This window comes from Mchenga conophoros, linkage group LG11 (genome assembly GCF_057382185.1).
Source record: "Mchenga conophoros isolate Kocher_MC1m ecotype Shallow Benthic linkage group LG11, M_conophoros_male_GT1.1, whole genome shotgun sequence".
In the NCBI taxonomy this organism is placed as follows: Eukaryota; Metazoa; Chordata; class Actinopteri; order Cichliformes; family Cichlidae; genus Mchenga; species Mchenga conophoros.
In genome coordinates, this window is record NC_140536.1 from 10243734 (window position 1) to 10261980 (window position 18247).

General features: G+C 40.1%; 1 protein-coding gene across 1 annotated transcript in view; it reads right to left on the reverse strand.

Moving 5' to 3' along the window:
- The window catches only part of me1 (malic enzyme 1, NADP(+)-dependent, cytosolic), an 82778-nt gene that overhangs the window by 41141 nt on the left and 23390 nt on the right, over positions 1–18247 (reverse strand). Inside the window, exons 2-3 of the mRNA XM_085290851.1 lie at positions 14787–14920; positions 9081–9230 (exon numbers count right to left, since the gene is read on the reverse strand). Of these exons, the coding sequence (XP_085146977.1) occupies positions 9081–9230; positions 14787–14920 (284 nt within the window). The remainder of the gene's footprint in view (positions 1–9080; positions 9231–14786; positions 14921–18247) is intronic.

An 18247-nucleotide genomic window follows, 5' to 3' on the forward strand; every position in this document is an offset into this window, starting at 1 on the left:
TAGTGACACTATCCTTCTGATGTTGTTTGGTGTGTCCCAGTGTTTGCATCATGCCATTTGGTCACATGTTTTTTTGGGTTGTTTTTTTTTTGTTTTTTTAATACCAGAACAGAATGGGAAAGAGAACACCAGAGATTATAGGTGACAAAATGCAGGCGAGCTTGGATTCAGAGTCTGGGAAATTTTGCTTTGGAATTTCCATTTAATCCAGGGGGAAACAAAGGTGGATTCAGCAAACTTCTCAGACACTTTCCCATGTGTGACGCTAAAGATTTCTATGTACCACCTCTAAGATACAACACCAGTCTGTTTACAGTGTATTCTCTATGTATTTTAACCCTTAACATTAAAAATCTTAAGTATAATTTTTAATTCAAGCTTATTTTAAAGCTGACTGCATTTTTCACTCTGAAGTGTGGCTGTGGAGATTCCTTGGACCATTTTCATTTTCAGAAAATAATATAGAAAATAGTAATGAAATAGATAAAGATACCCCACTCATTTCCACAAATCTAATCCGTCATGGGTTGGCTCTTGATAAGGTACTGCATTAGATAACACACCTGTTATTATACATTACACAACAGTGAGGCTTGTGCAAGCCAGCTGTGTAAATCAACTCTGCTGAGGTCTGGGCAACCCTCGTATACTAGCTTTGGACCCCTCCAACATCTATTTGGGCATCCAAGCAATACACACACATTTGAGTCTTGACAGGTATAATAAAGAAATGATATAGTTTTGTTTCAGTTTGCCGTCTGTCTGTTTATAGGAGCTCTGCGACAGCAGGCTTAGAGAAAACATAACATTGTTAAAACAGAGTGCTAAGTAAGAAGTGGAGGATGTGGGCAACAGTGAAAAATCGGGCTATCCCATAAGGCGTCGTATATAACTCGTCACCTTCTGCTGCTTTTCACTTTTATAGTTCCATCACGTTTTCTTAAAGAGATGACAGCTGCATCAACTTTGTTCTAGCTGGGCTGCATTTAGCCATTTGCGCAACTTCTTTGACTCACTGTCATCAGATTTATTATTGCATTTTTTTTCTCTCATCCCAAGGCTCTGTGAAATTCCCATTAAAGCTGTGAGAGAAGATCTGACCTTTCAGTTTGTGTGACATATGCTCAATACATTTTCTGCTGCATGCTGCTAAGGCACCACTGGGTATGCTTTAAAACTGCAAACCAGGCCGAGTGTGATTTACAAAGAGTATCAGATAAGTTTCATGGGGATGGTCAGCAAGTCGTGTTTTCCAGTGTGGGCTGGTGAAATATTACTACTCTGCGCCAAAATCTGAACTGTGGAGATGATGTGGGGGGGATAAATGCCAAACACAACTATGGTCTGTAATTTTTGTGTTTAGAAGAATAGGGACTTTTACTAATATGTCATTTGGCAGTTCCAGTAAGGTCGGACTGAAATTGATTTTTTTTTATTCAGCTCCTTTGGAGCTGTGTGTACACTTCACTACTGATGAGCTAGGAACTGGCTGTCTTTTGATGGACATCATCAAAAGACTTCTTTCGGTGCTTTGCTACTGGAAACTGAATTTCCTGGAGGAACCCACCCGAGGGATTAATAAAGTTTCATCTAATCTAATCATCAGTAACACTTGCATTTACCTGCTATTTCAAATCAAAACGATTGCCTGCAAGACACCTGTACTGTGGTTCCTGTGTTTTTGGGAAAAGACACTGTTCATTTTAAACCAAGCCATCAAAATGTGATTGAAGTGCAGACTTTCAGCCTTAATTCAAGAGGTTTAACAAACGTATTGCATTAACTGTTTAGGAACATATAAACATATACACTGCATAGAGAATGTCACATCATATAGTAGAGCTAAAGAAAAATCATCACCTACTGTTATCTCCTGATCCATCCTGTCTCTGTCTGTGTTGAATATGGCACAGGTTTCAACACTATTCAAAATGCAGTTACTCATACTAGTTTGTGTCTAATATTAGCACTGTAAACACCAGCAGCCGTCAATGTCCACATAATTTTACTGAAGGTGGTTATGCATTGAGAGACTGAACTGAAAAACTGACCATATGTCAGTTTATTCTGATGCCATCTATATACATAGCAACGTGTAGAACAAAAAACTGCTGATGATTTTCAGACATATCACGATACACTGGCAGTAGTGTGTTGTTCTTTGGGTTTGTGTAATGTTGCTCAAAGCAGTTTCTGAGGTTTGAAATTTGGGCATTTTAAGCAGATTTTTTTTAAACAAAGTCAGAATCTGAAAAGCAGTGAGTTCAGACCGTGACTGGATGTAAACCAACAGAGAGTGTGAGACTATAGCCAAACTTGAGGTGAGACTTGGACAGAACTGGCCAGGCAGGCTTTTAGGCTGACAGCCATTAGCCAAACCAAACCCCAACTTAATATCACAATGATTTCATGGTCATTTCTTAAAGACACAGGACAGCAAGCATACTTTCTAAAAAAAGAAAAAAAGAAAAGAAAAGGCCAAATCCAACCACCTGGGTTTTCAGGCAGGCTACACTGCTCTCAGTCGTGGAACATTATGGCAGTTTAAATTAGCAATGGTCCCTGATAATGCAGGTCAAAGACGATTCAGCCAGGTAGTCTTAGTCCAGTACACACAGTTATTCAAAAGATATATTTAGTCTGATTACTTTCCATGTTTACACAGTAAATTGTAACACTAAAGTGTATTTAAACTGTATATGAAATCATAAAAAGGGATAGTGCAGGAAAAAAGGAGTTAGGTCTGCTGTGTCCGAAAATTTCTTTGCTTTCACTGGCTTGAACATTTCCTTGGACATAAGCTCTATATTGTTATACAAAGTCCTCAAAGTCCAGAGTGGAATTATTTCCAAATGTTTGCCACTTTCTTCATGAGGTCAGTGTAATTCCAAACCATTTCTCTGCTCCCCACTTCTTCATTACTTCTCCCGATCAAACAAAGCATATTCTGAGTTCTCTCATGGTCTACCAAAAAGAAAAAAATGCAGTAAATAAACTCATCATTAAAAGTCTTGCAATCACTCAAAATCTTGAAAGAAATTCCCTTAGACTCACATATGTGGGGTAAGTGAAATTTCTTTTACTTGTGGTTCATCACGGTTCAGTAGTCCTGTGTGGATTAACAATTCAGAAGAAGAATGTAGTTCTTTTTTTTAATTTGTCCTGCATGCTTATCAATCTAAATGCACACGCTTGCAGTGTAACACTGTGTGTGGGCCTGAATAATGTGAAGTCACAGCTCAAAAGCCCATAATCTGCGATGTTGGAACACTTCATCATTCAGCACGTGTCCCTTTAGGGGCGGCTTTAAGTCTTCAGCTGATGCCTTTCATTATAACCTCCTGTAGCTCGACTTCTGACTTAATCAAAGAACAGCCACTCAAGACTTAGCTTGGGTCTGTTGAAGTGATGCTACAGTACAGTTTTTATTATAAAGAAAATGTATACACACAATTAGATTTAAAACACAAAGCATAATTAAGACACAAACCTCAGCTTTCAGGTTTACATTTTAATACTTTAAACCACTTCTGTCCCTGCTAACCTCATTCTGTCCAGTCATGGCAAAAACAATCTTGATCGAGAGCACAATGCAAAAGCACATGAGAAACTCAGAGATTTGGTGACACAACCAACTGTGGACAACTGTTAGTGATCGATAGGTTTACCTACAGAAACCTTTTACGATTTGTAAATCTTCTAGACAGATCTTTTTTAAGTTGAAATTCAGTGTGAGTGAGTTTGGGCTATCAAGGACTGATGAAAAGTGCAGTTACCTTCCAACTTAAGTCAAAATGAGAGTGTCAGAGGAAAAAGAAATGTGAAAAAAAAGAATAATTTCATTACAATAAACTCATTTTTACATTGTTCATTGAAAATAATAACACAATCCATCTTTGAAAGAGCTCAGTGAAAGGGCCTAAGGGCTAAATGTATAGGAAAAATAGTTTCTATATATAATATCACATGGTGCACACTGGTGCTAAGAAGAAAAAAAGGTTCTTCACCTTGCCTTCAAGAATGCCTCTTAGTTTTAAGAAAGCCTCCAGCTTCTGACAGATAAAACTATACAGATCTCCTCAAAGTGGAATCCACTCCATCTCCATCAGGATAATGGATTGGTTCGTATCGTTTATGACAAGGGCCCCTTGAAAAGGCACGGTTGGTAGTGGTAAAAGGGCCTATGAGGATTTTTTTTAGACACACCAAAGAGGTCACAGGAGCACTGGAAATGGCTCAGCTAGAGGTAATTATTTTCAAACTACACTTGGAATCATGTTTCTGCTGAAAAACATTTTCATTTATCACAAGTGGGCTCTTTCAACTGTCAAACAAAAGTACACAACCTATATTTATGGTGAGAACAGAAACAAACTTTGTGTGATGAAGACAGGCTAACATTATCTGCTAAACACTATCTGCTCACAAGCTTACAAACCAACAAAAGTAAGCAGAAGCACAAATCTTCTCATGATGTGAATGTATTCCTTTGTCCGACTGTCTCTCTCCTATCTTAAGATCAGTGAAAAAAGCCTTGGTTTGACAGTTAATAGTGTTCAACTTTGAGCCTCTGCTACAAGTCCTGGTGTCAGAGTGTTTAGTCCAAGAGGTAGATTAGCTGCTAATCAGATGAGACAAAGAGGGGTTCCTGCTTCCACACAGAAAGTCTTTATACCTGAATGCCAGTGATTAGAACCTAATCTGCTGCCAGGGTGGTCAGTATAGAAGACATTCGTGTACATATGCACTCACACACATGGATGCATGGTGACATCAGTAATCCATTATGAAGTTTTCTCAAATTTCCTTTGAGTAAAAAGCAAAAACAGAAGCATGGATTTTTACACCAGATGTACCCAGAACAAATCTGAAACCTGACCTAATCCTTCAGGATCATAGAAAAAAAAAACCAAACACCAAAATGACGGCCACGCGTCCTCAGCAGTAACACATAGCAAATTGTAAAGGTGGTGTAGTTCCTTACAGTCAAGTCCATGGAAAATGCTATTACTCATATTTGCTTGTGGTTTTTCAATATGACACAAAGGACGTGTTCATTAAACTAAGATGTCCACTTTTTGCTCCATAACGTTACAGAGAAAAGACAAAACAGGAGAGGGGCTGGAGGAAAACAGGTGAAAGAAGAGTTTATTCAAAGGATCTTTAAAACAAGCACAGCCCATGTTACCATAAGTCTGTCCAGTGGATGGATAGTATGCTTTTGCAGCTTGTAGACTGGAAAAATCACCCTCGCAAATGATTTATGTTTGCCATTCACAAGACAGCAAGACAGCAACTAACCATAAACTGTCCCAGATCTGGTCTCCTGTCTTCAAAGGCAACAATATTGTAGCTCATTGTGCACAGTTGGAGTAATTTTGGTCATGCCATGGTCTTCGACCACTATTTTTACAAGTGTGACTCCAGGATTAGTTGCTTACAGCAATCATTATTATAAGTTCTGGCAAACCTTTTTCCCCTCTTGTTGACATAGTAATTCATCAGTGTTCATATTTAAATTTTATTTGATCTGCAAAGGGACATGTATCACCCAAGTTTCTCCAAAAGGCATCACTTCTCCTCAGCAGCAGCTTTTTTCAGGGTACTTATATGAACCACAGATTATATGAGATCATCATGCAATATAACCACCTGCAGCTGTTAAAATAAAAAAAAAGAAGCTCACTGGGATAGCAAATGCTGTTCACTTAATTAACCTCTGCTGAAGGACTTCTATAAAACTACAGACATTTGTTTTATAGAAGTCCTTCAGTACTTCAAGTCTTTCAGTCAGCATGGGATTTAAAATGCAGCAATCTAGATATCATTGTTCTTTTCTCAGGCTATGTCAGTACAGAGCAGCAACCTGGCTGAAAATCCAAATCTCTTAGAGCCTCTTAAAGGCAGTCGGATTCGTCCCCGGTATATTCTGCTAACCGACCCACTGATGCGCACTCAAAGAGGCCAAGCTCCCAACCCCGGAGGCTCTGGCAGCACGTTCTGGCTCACTCTGCTCTGAGACAGAGGGAGTGTATAAAATGACTCCTCCAGGCAGCTCAGTGTGAGAAGAAGGCAAGCATGCTAGGAATATTTTCCAAATAGTTTTGCAAGGATGGGGAAACAGCAAGATGTTGGATAATGTTATGTGCCTGGGAGAATTTTGGTTTCCAAGCACCTTAAATGTACCAGAGGTAAGTGTTTAAAATAAAACTGTTTGGACACAATTTGGAAAACTGCGGTTTCACAGCTCATCCAAAGAATCCGAAGAGTTTGTATGAAACCAGGACTCAAAGCAAAATTCTCCCGCTGCTGCAGACCAGATTCCTGATAGCAGGGAATACTGGTAGATCCCCATTGCTACTTGGTATCTTTAAAATATACACTCCCCTTCTGACATCATTCTTTGATTTCTAAGGTTATTACTGTGTTTCAGTTTAGGTCAGTTCTGTTAGTACACTACATATGTAGCTATGTAGAATAAGACTTTTTGAAAGGTTAGTGTTGTCTTAGATTGAGTGAATGGGGTTATGTCAGTGAGGGTATCTGTGGTAATCTCCTGAATGAAGTTTGTGGAGTTACCCTTTGTAACTTTGGAGTAGCAGAACACTTGTAACACATGACTATAACTGTTGTGGTAGCTACTGCAGCGTGATTATCAGCTGTACATGTTGTGCTTCTGACCACACATAAAACTAGACAGTTCTACAATAAAGGTGACAATTTAACACACATAACAATTCTAGGATAAATGTAATATGTGGTTTCAAGTGCAATCAGGCACTGTTAGCTAGGTAGCTTATATTGGCACAATCATTGGTGTAGACAACATATCCTCCTTTTACTTCCAACTGCACAGCCAAAATGGCGACCTTTGAAAGTGAGCAATGTACAGCATTTCATGTTCAGCAAATGACTATTATGAGTACTCAAACCAAGTACTTCTGGAGCACGTGTGGCTGTAGTTGACATTGAGGACACATCTCTCCATCGGACAAAGCATGTGTAAGTATGGAAGGAAGTAATGTAAGAGCAGCGTAAGTTTTACCATTCTATCAGGTTAACTGTCTAACTCCAGCTTCTTTGTTAAACTATTTTAGTAGTCACCTTTAGTTAACCCTGTTAGTTAGTTATCAGTGATATCAAACCCTAACCCTATGTTTTGGAGACAAGAAAGTCTCTTTTGGAAATATGCAAATGGTTTTTGTGTGTCACTTAGAATGATTGTATTTTCACCCATGATGGCCTAGACTTGGGATAACATTTTTTTCTAAATGTAGGTTCCTAAGATTAAGGTCATCATTGATGAAGATTCATGTATATTATGAAGGTTTATATTTTTTTACAGCTCCTGACAGTAGTTTACTAACAAAGAGTAGGTTTATATGTCTATATTTAGGATTACATAAATACTATTAATTCTTTCACCTTAAAGTGACCAGTTGATATCATTTATGACCCGAGGTCCATATTTACATGTGCCACTGTGATATTTTAAAATTGCCAAGCTGTTTCCAACCATGCATTTGTTAGTCTAATTCCAGACGTTTTCATAAGTCTTGTGATTGGACCATTGGTGTGATGGGGTTTTTTATGACTCAAGAATTATACATATGTTTTGTACATTACAGATTTGGATTTTATTGTAATTTTCTACTTCTAACTGTTGCCTTGTAATGTTTTGCAGTGACCATGGCTAACAGATAAAGAGCACAAGATTTGCAGCTGCAGAGAGGTAGCTACTTAATACCTAAATTAGCAACGATGAAAATAGTTCAACCGATGGAAAGGAGTCAATTAAGTGAATTTGTTTTGCCTTAAAAATGACTGAAATCATGGAAAACAGAACAGTTACAACATGTGTTGTAAGAATGGCTAGAGCTTTGATAAACACAAATAAAGCCATTGAGAAGCATTCCACTTGAAAATATAAACTGTCATAAATGACCCCACTCCTGTCATTTTAGTAGTTAAAATTGCTTGGTTGCTTGAGGCTGAACAGAGTCAATAATTATAATTCCAGTTAAGTGAGGTTAAGGGCCTGTGGAGGACAGTAAAATGGTGGCCTTTTTCAGTGGGAAGCAAACAGAGCACTTGTAACCACCTGAAAAAGGTTAAATGCAAGGAGAAGGATCCAAGAAAAACAGAACGAGAGTGAAAGCAGTATCAGCTCAATATCTAGTAGTAGCTGCTCAGGGAATTTATTTGTCAGATAGTGAGAGACTTGGACCAGATGAACCTAGGTGAAAGAAAACAGATACAATCAGAGAAATGTGTGTGCATGTGCGTGTGTGCGTTTACAGTAGAGAAGAAAGGGAAACCTGTGAATGTCTGTCTGCAAGGAGCAGAGATCCAGTCAAGGTAAATGCTGGACTGATTTCAACAGCTTACTGCGGTTTTGCCTCAAGCTGAGCAGTCCAACCAAACTACAACTTTAAGGCCTACCGCAACCTCCAAGTTTGTTTCAGATTTTATAGCATCAAAGAGTCCAGTTCCAACATAGCATACACATAGGTTAAGAGTCTTTGAGCTTCTGGTTTTGTTACAGTACAACCAGTCATTTGTTGGCACACATGCTTGAACATTTATATGGCTTTTAGCCTTGGGTGAAATAATGATCTACACAATTGATTAAATCCCAGATTGTGCTATTCAACAATATTATTATCTCCAGTGAATCTCTCATCCTTTTTGAACACCATAATCTATCTGCCATGTACATTTAGATTGCATTTTGCCTTTATCCTTATACCATCAGTCTATGGTATGTTACTAGCTGACACCTGTGACCAAGCACTTCTTTTCAGTGGGACTCGGTGTGTAAAAGGGCAGCCTGAAGCAGTGAAATATAGATGCCACACAGCCAGCAGTAAGAAAAAGACAGAAAGAAATACTGGCTGATACTGAGCACAACAACCAGTACCATAAAACACTTAATAACTGAGTGTTAAAAGACCAACTGAGGGATAACAACATTGCCTGAAATAAGCTGATAATAAATGTAATGTTAAGTGGGTTTATTGGTTTAGGAATGTACCATTTCACAATATAAGAGGAAGAAAAACACTGTGAGAGTGACTCACCTAGGCCTTTGGAATATGAGGCTATACTGTTGGCAGGCCAGACCCACAGTGGGGGTGTAAATGATGGGCATAAACCTTTCGATGTCTGACAAGAGCACCCGATAGAAGAGCTTCTCGTTGTGGTCCTGGAGCCCCATTAGGAACACATATCTGGGAGTGACAGAGAAGAAAACAGAGCATGTTAATCTTAAGCATCTTGACAAATGGTAGCTGCTAACCTAAGCTTATTGAAGTCAGATGTTAAATCCTGGATGTTTGCGAGAGACTATCAAGGAGACTGAGGGATGAGAGAACACTGTGTTCACCTGGCTGCAACAGTGCACAAACCAGGGAGATTAAAGGAACTGAAGCTACTGAAAAAAAACGAGAAAGAAGGAAAAGAAGAGAAGTATTCCCCCTAAAACCTGATTTGTGAAGAAATTTTTTACTTGTGTTCCAAATGACTGAAACAAATAAAGAGAATAAAAAATAGTTCTCAGATAACCTACACAAGCTTTTGACTGTGATTATAGATTTACTGGGAACTGAAGGTTTGCATTTGAACCAAATTAAGCAGAGCATGCCTGAAAGGGCTCTACTCCTGATCACAGAAGTTTCCATGAAGTCAAGAGCACAAGGGTGCCTCTTGTTGAGACGATAAAAAGCATGCATGGCCTCTCTGCTATAGGTTAGGCCACAGCACCTGCACAATGCACGGTGCTGACAGCTGCTCTTGAAGAGATGTGTTTTCATATTGATTAACCCAAATATAACCATAGAACGGCTTGCTTTTGCAGTATCATATAATTAAAAAAAGTTTAATTAATGTAGCCTTCAATGTGTTATTTACTGAAGACTCAAAAACCGTATGTATCTGTTTCCTACAGTAAGAACCAAAGTGATGAAACCGTGTCCATGACACCTGAGCAAACATGATCTGCTGAGGAGAACCAAAAACTACAGGAAAAAAAGCTGCCCTTGAGGTTTTCTGGGGGTTTTTGCTCAATGGATTTGTTTCAGGCGAAATGACAGATTCAAAACTTCAAAACTCACAGTACTAAAAAAAGAGAGTGGAAAATGTTACTCTGGGGCTCTTTGTCTGGCCAGAGTGGCATGATGAAAGCTTGTCTCTGTTGCTGAAACACTAGAAAGAGAGTCTGTCTTTTTAAAGGGAAAAGGAAATGGTGACAAAACAGTTGTGAATGGTTTGTTCTAGTTTATACTAATGGCAATCTCTAGGGCTGAAAATGAAGAGAACTTGGAAGTGCCAAAAGCTGCAATTCCAGAAGAGCTGATTCCAACAGACTTTCACGTAAAAGCTCACAGATTTGCAACAGAAATTCCTCCATAAATAGTGACAGTTTCTGCAAAATGATTTCCTGCTTAGCAGACTGGTTGAAACATTGGCAACCTTTCACCAATCTCTTTGAGAATGATTGCAGTCAGTCCAATTTGACCTTGACTAACTGAAGACAGGTTGCTTCCCACCAGGTGACTTGCTTTATCGCCTTGCAATTTAAAGCAAGTCACCCACAGCCTGAGGGTGTTGCATGATGGGTGACCGGTTGGTACCCAGAGGTTACCAACTGCAATTCATTAATTGGCAGGTGTGCTGACACAGTCTATGGTCCACACTTAAAAGACACTGAAATGTTTTTATACTCATATAAATAGCCGTTAGTAATGTCATTTGCTGATAACATGTGAATATTTATTTTTACCTTCAAAAGCTGCTATGGAACAGTACAGAACCCACATCAGTGCCAGGGGGAAAAGTAGAGAGTAAATTATGGACTTGTGAAAAAGGAAATTAAAAGATTTCCTTTTAAAAGACAATTTAAGCAATGGCTGAGATTAAAGCTATGTAAATTAGTTTTTAGAGTTACAGAAAATCATTCACACTCATCAGGTTTTTCAGTTTCATGCAAATAGCAGATAAGCTGTGTCAGATATATAAATTTCCCTCTGGAGTCAATAAAGTTATTATCATTATTATTATTATTATTCTTTTCTAGAAAGCTTTCTAGAAAGTGTCTAATTGGCTCCAGTTTTCATCAACACAAACCCACTGGCCCTGCAGTAAGAGCATACCTGGGTAGAAAAACACACAATGGAGCACTGTCAGTCATGGATGGGCCTCCCCAGAGCCCGGAGCTCGACATTATTAAAGCAGTGTTGGATCTTGACAGAGAACAGAACAAAAAGCAGCTAATGAAGAGTTTTAAATGTCCTTCAAGAAGCCCGGTGAACTATTCCTCAAGACTACTTAAAGAAATGACAAGAAAGCTGCCTCAGAGAGTTCAGGTGTTGAATAAAGTTCATGCAAAATATTGACTCTCAAGTTCTGCTTTTGCCTTATACACTGTATTTCCATGTACAGTGGGGCAAAAAAGTATTTAGTCAGCCACCGATTGTGCAAGTTCCCCCACCTAAAATGATGACAGAGGTCAGTAATTTGCACCAGAGGTACACTTCAACTGTGAGAGACAGAATGTGAAAAAAAAATCCATGAATCCACATGGTAGGATTTGTAAAGAATTTATTCGTAAATCAGGGTGGAAAATAAGTATTTGGTCAATAACAAAAATACAACTCAATACTTTGTAACATAACCTTTGTTGGCAATAACAGAGGTCAAACGTTTACTATAGGTCTTTACCAGGTTTGCACACACAGTAGCTGGTATTTTGGCCCATTCCTCCATGCAGATCTTCTGGAGAGCAGTGATGTTTTGGGGCTGTCGCCGAGCAACACGGACTTTCAACTCCCGCCACAGATTTTCTATGGGGTTGAGGTCTGGAGACTGGCTAGGCCACTCCAGGACTTTCAAATGCTTCTTACGGAGCCACTCCTTTGTTGCCCGGGCGGTGTGTTTTGGATCATTGTCATGTTGGAAGACCCAGCCTCGTTTCATCTTCAAAGTTCTCACTGATGGAAGGAGGTTTTGGCTCAAAATCTCACGATACATGGCCCCATTCATTCTGTCCTTAACACGGATCAGTCGTCCTGTCCCCTTGGCAGAAAAACAGCCCCATAGCATGATGTTTCCACCCCCATGCTTCACAGTAGGTATGGTGTTCTTGGGATGCAACTCAGTATTCTTCTTCCTCCAAACACGACGAGTTGAGTTTATACCAAAAAGTTCTACTTTGGTTTCATCTGACCACATGACATTCTCCCAATCCTCTGCTGTATCATCCATGTGCTCTCTGGCAAACTTCAGACGGGCCTGGACATGCACTGGCTTCAGCAGCGGAACACGTCTGGCACTGCGGGATTTGATTCCCTGCCGTTGTAGTGTGTTACTGATGGTGACCTTTGTTACTTTGGTCCCAGCTCTCTGCAGGTCATTCACCAGGTCCCCCCGTGTGGTTCTGGGATCTTTGCTCACCGTTCTCATGATCATTTTGACCCCACGGGATGAGATCTTGCGTGGAGCCCCAGATTGTGGGAGATTATCAGTGGTCTTGTATGTCTTCCATTTTCTGATGATTGCTCCCACAGTTGATTTTTTCACACCAAGCTGCTTGCCTATTGTAGATTCACTCTTCCCAGTCTGGTGCAGGTCTACAATACTTTTCCTGGTGTCCTTCGAAAGCTCTTTGGTCTTGGCCATGGCGGAGTTTGGAGTCTGACTGTTTGAGGCTGTGGACAGGTGTCTTTTATACAGATGATGAGTTCAAACAGGTGCCATTCATACAGGTAACGAGTGGGGGACAGAAAAGCTTCTTACAGAAGACGTTACAGGTCTGTGAGAGCCAGAGATTTTCCATGTTTGAGGTGACCAAATACTTATTTTCCACCCTAATTTACGAATAAATTCTTTACAAATCCTACCATGTGGATTCATGGATTTTCTTTTCACATTCTGTCTCTCACAGTTGAAGTGTACCTCTGGTGCAAATTACTGACCTCTGTCATCATTTTAGGTGGGGGAACTTGCACAATTGGTGGCTGACTAAATACTTTTTTGCCCCACTGTATGTTTCATTGTGTGTGGAATTTAAAGAGAGGCAAAAGTGAGATGGGATGATCACATTTGTTACTTTTCACAATATAATCCTTTCTTTCTTTGGTGGGCTGAGAGAAAAGTAAAAGATTTGAAAGTAAACTGGTCTTCATGAGTAAAATCAACAGAGATCCCGAAACACAAAGAAGGGCACGACTGAGAAAAAAGGTGGAAACTGCGTCGACACGTAGCTTCAGTTGAGCACAATAATAGACATTTTACATTTTCTTCAACATTTTAATGACTTCAATTGTGACTGTCAGTCATCAAACAGAACCACACAACTAGTTACGTCTCCATAGAAAATCCTAATAATTTCCTGTGGGGTGATATGGTTTGATCTGATGCTGGCAAATGTTAAGAAAAAATTCTTTATCCATTTTTAACCTTAAAAGGGAGCACACTCCCACACCCAGGAAACAGCAATATTTACAGTACACACTGCTTTATAAAGCAGTATCCCTGCTGACTTATTGGATGCATTGTTTCCTTTAAAGTCAACCTAGTGGGGCAGCTGACTTAGGACCTCATCTATCTCTTCCTTTATCTGTCTTAGCATGAGTGATCAACAAGCTCTGCTCAGCCTTGGCTCATTTTAAATCTATTAATGCCTTTTAACAACATCACTGGATGTGAAGTTCCCCTTCAGCTGTACCATTTTATGTCCTGCAGTATTGTGCTTGGCGAAGGCTTTGAACATCCATTTCCTGTGTTGACGGTGCAGTCACAGCAAGCATTCGAGTCGCTCCATCATCTCAAATGGCAAACGCATGTGCTCACAGTGCCGTTTCTCTTTTTTCAAAAAATTCAAAACCAAGACAAATTCCACACGTGGGATTAAAATAGTATGGGAAGATGACATTTTGAGTTATGCTCAATAAAAAAATGAATGACAACGTCTAGCGTTAAACACCAAAGAAGGATTCAGAGTCACAGGACAGACTGTATGTAAACACAGCATGCTCGAGCAACGACAGGCAAAAGCAGTCTGTGATCTACGAGAGCAAAACTCATAGTTTGGAAGATGCTCAAGTCCCGGAGAGATTGTAAATGACACCGATAGGGCATGGGAATGGCAATGTCAGGCTTGTAATAACTGATTTTATATGCTGACGCTGCACTGTTGCTATGGTGAGAAATGAGGAGGCTGTTAAGAAGCTATCTACAGTAATTCCTGCTGACCCTGAATCCTGTCTCACAAGCATTATAGTGACAGCTAACTAGAGCAAGGGGAAGCTTCACAAACACATATTATTCAGTGCGCTGCAGATAATTCAAAACAGTAAACCAGACGATGACTTTGACTGATCAAAGAGCTCGAACTGAAATGTTTGCAAATGGCACTTTCATTGCACAATGGTAACAGCATTGAGTCTAATGAAGCATGTAAAACTGTCTGCACTTTTCATTTGGACCACATGGAGGGTATGACAACAAGAAGATCTGGCAGGAGAGATGGGGAGAATAGCGTGCAGGTTTGTTAGGTAACATCTATGGGGTTAGGAGATGGATGTGGACTTTAGAGGGGTGGATCACTAATCCCTTCCGTGTCTTGAAGGCTTCCAGATGTGGAACTCTCTGCGTGCACTAGGAGGATTAGTTGAAATTCAACCCTTCATGGGCTGCTGATTCGAAGCTGATAGAAGGTAAGGTGGGTAAGTCATTGCAGCTTGACTGTGAAGAGATTTCCCATCTGTGTTAGACTGTGCCAGTCTCACCTGTCCAGATCATCTCTCTTCATGTCATAGTTCTTGAGCACTCGCAGCAGCTGCATGTCCTGACTGGCGAAGCAGGGAGGCAGCAGGCCGTGGATCCCCACCTGGAGACGCTCCTCCAGGGAGAAAGCCATGCCCTACAAACACACAGGCACAAAATAAACACACAATCAAAATCCACTGTCTGCCATCATAATAACACACACACATGACCTTCAGACTGGGCGAAACCACTGACTGAGTCCCAACTATCTGGTATAGTAAGCATACAGGAATGCAAAAGTCTGTTTTACTGAGCTCTTAGTATTTGACTCTCCGTTAATGGCAGGTAGGCATTTTTGGAATTTTCTAAATGAATCATAAGAACCATTTAGACACACACTCATGCATCAGTCTGAGTGCATCCCTATGTGTGAGCTTCATGTCTGACTCAGCTCCTCTGTCACTTTTCATTACCCTCAGCAACTTTTCCAATAACATTTACTTACCAGTCACTGTGCGTGTCTGTTACACTGTTACTGTTGACCCTAAACAGCAATACTGTGTATATAAAAACATTTTATGCCATGGTCTCTGTTTCTAGTTTTGGATTAAGATATTTAGCTATGATCCGTGATGGCTGTTCCTAATCCAAAAGAGAGCTCACTCTGGGGAACCTGTGTGTATGAGGCAGAGGCAGCTTTCTGCAGCACCGAAAAATTGAAATGGATTACATTTGAAACAGCAGATGAGTGTAGATCGATTGGTTCAACCTTAATTACTTTCTTTAAATGATAGAATTATTTGTGTTTTTCTGCATGTCCTGCAATTAAAGCAGCACTAATCATCATGGTGTGTGTTGCAATACTGCTGTGACATGTGAATAAATGAATATTTTATGGAACACATTCACCACTTATTTGTGTTAAGGTGGGTTAAACTTGTCCTCAGCTCCGGCTGACTGCTTGCTCTCAGACGGGCTCCTCACTCTCAGATATGCCGCTGCTAACTCACATTCTGGTGTGATGTCAACATTTACTGACAAAGCCACGTACATAACGGGGCTCAGGCTAATGACCTGTTTCAACTTTGACCTCTGCGTTGGCTTTTATCTTGTTCACCCCCTGACCTGAACTGGAATACTGGAAAAACATGCATGAGTGGAGCATACAAAGAAGAGACTGATCACACTCAGGAGAAGTAATGCATCTTAAAGTGACAGTAGAAAGAGGTGGGGTACTTTGGATACTTCAGCTCCTCTGAAAGGATGGCTGTCCCCAAAAAACCCATAACAAGCATCAAGCCCACGTTTAAGACTGGAACAGCTTTGACTATTCTCTGCAAGTGAGGCATGATACGTCGAGCATTTTCAATCCATAAAAGTGCAGCGACCTCAGAAACCTCAGCTTCAGCACGCCAGCTACTGTTGCTGACTAGTAAGACAGAAGCGAAGCCCGGCTGTAAACGTCCCTGTGCTGGTTTCCATCCCCGGGCCACCAACTATTTACATGCAACCCTGCCAAACCTCTGGCACATTTATGTTTCTGGTTATGTTAAAATGGTTCTGAAGTTGTTAAAAAAAGGTACTTGATCACAGGACCCGCTGCTAAAGAAAAGCAGCAAAGCATGAGACACAGAATAATAAAATTCTGCAATTTTGACGTCACGTGAACCATCAGTGCTGACCACAGACACGCTTCAAATTAGCTTTGCATTATTTGAATAAAAAAGCAGATGGTTTCCAAACTGTTGGTTTTAGATTTAATCTAAATGATTCTGGGTAATGAGGTGAAAGAAACAAGCAAAGACACGCCTTTGCCCTTTTTGGCGGGAGATCTGAAAGAAAAGGATTTTGTGTTTTCTTAATTACCTACCAGCAAGCAGGAATTACTGTATGTAACTACACAAGTTAACAGCATGTAAACATGAAGTCTCATAAATCTGTTTTCTTTTTTTTAGTGACAGTACTAAATCTAAACTTGACTCAGGGAAAAACAAGGCATCAGTCATTTGAGATACTGAATTATGCACCCCAATCCGTCCGTCGTTAGCCGAGGCTCTGTGTAGCCTGTACTTAACGGACCTCAAAAGGACAGAAGCAGTTCTGAATTACAACCTTCCCCAATTATCAAAAGAGATTTTCTATTTTTCAGAGAGCCAGCTGTTCTCATCAGACTCTATGTGAGTTTGGAGCAGCAGCTGGACATGTCTGCAGCAGCAGACTATGCGAGAGTCTTAAAATACACACGGCAAAATGAGCTTAATATGAGCCTATAAAATCAGATTCCTCACAATGTTCCTCCATTAGCTGAGATTCACTGGCTGCAGCACACACTGGTGTCCTCTGGGGACTGGCTGCTTTAGACACAACTCACATTTGAACACTAAAGTTAAAAAACACTCAACACACACCCACATAAACAGACAAACGGGAGCCTTTAATTAGCCGAAACACGCTTTATTTGCGCTGGCTTACACTTCCTTTGGGAGAAATGGTTTTCTTGCACAGATTAACTGAGCAGATTTGCACACGTCTAGCTCTATAATTAGCCTGCCCAATTGTGCGCTTACGTCCTACTTTCACAGTGCTTTCACAGCTCTCAGACTCATTAGATTTCACTTTCACACTGTCAGATTGTATGTGCAGGAAGGGTTTTAAAACAGCATTTGCATGCTAACTGAGTGATGTTTTTGGCTGCTTAATGACTCAAATCAAACACGCCCAAAACTTGTCCTGACTGAGGACATTTCTGCTGTTGTTCATTTCAGGCTATTTACAATACGCATGTTCTATTTTTACCTCAGTTTACAACAGATACACATCAGTCATGAGACTGTACTTTAAAGAGCCAACATATTAGTGCACTTAAACCCAGCGACACCTATTTTTGGTACTTCTAAAGAACTTTTTTTACATGCTAAAGTAAGCTGATTGTTCCTTTAGTACGAGGAATGCTAACCACTGTGGACATTAATAAAGGATGCACTCCATTCCTGCATGCACTTTGTCGCGAAATCGATCAATGTAGAGCAGTGTCACAAACCACGGAGGCCCCAGAAAAGTGCAATCAAACATTGAGTTTATTAACAGCCTGGAGAAAACATCAACATATGTCTTTTGACCAAAATACATGTTGTGGACACTTATAAAGCAGTGGGGTATGATGCAGATTATATGGCAGCAATAAAAGAATTTCTGTATCTCCACAACTTCCAATGTTAGAAAGTAACAGAGCAGTTGTGCTTATAGTCTTGTGTTGAATCTGGTGCATGTATCTCCACTGAACTGCAGCTGTTGATGGCAGCCAGCAAGCTTATAATGGGCATACTTAATCCAGTTCAATTCATTTGAGTTTTATTTATATCACAGAGCCAAAAATAATACAGAGAAAAGCCCCAATAATGGAACAGCCACCTATGAGCCCGCACTTGGCAACAGTGGGAAGGAAAACTCCCTTTTAAAAGGAAGAAACCTGTAGCAGAAC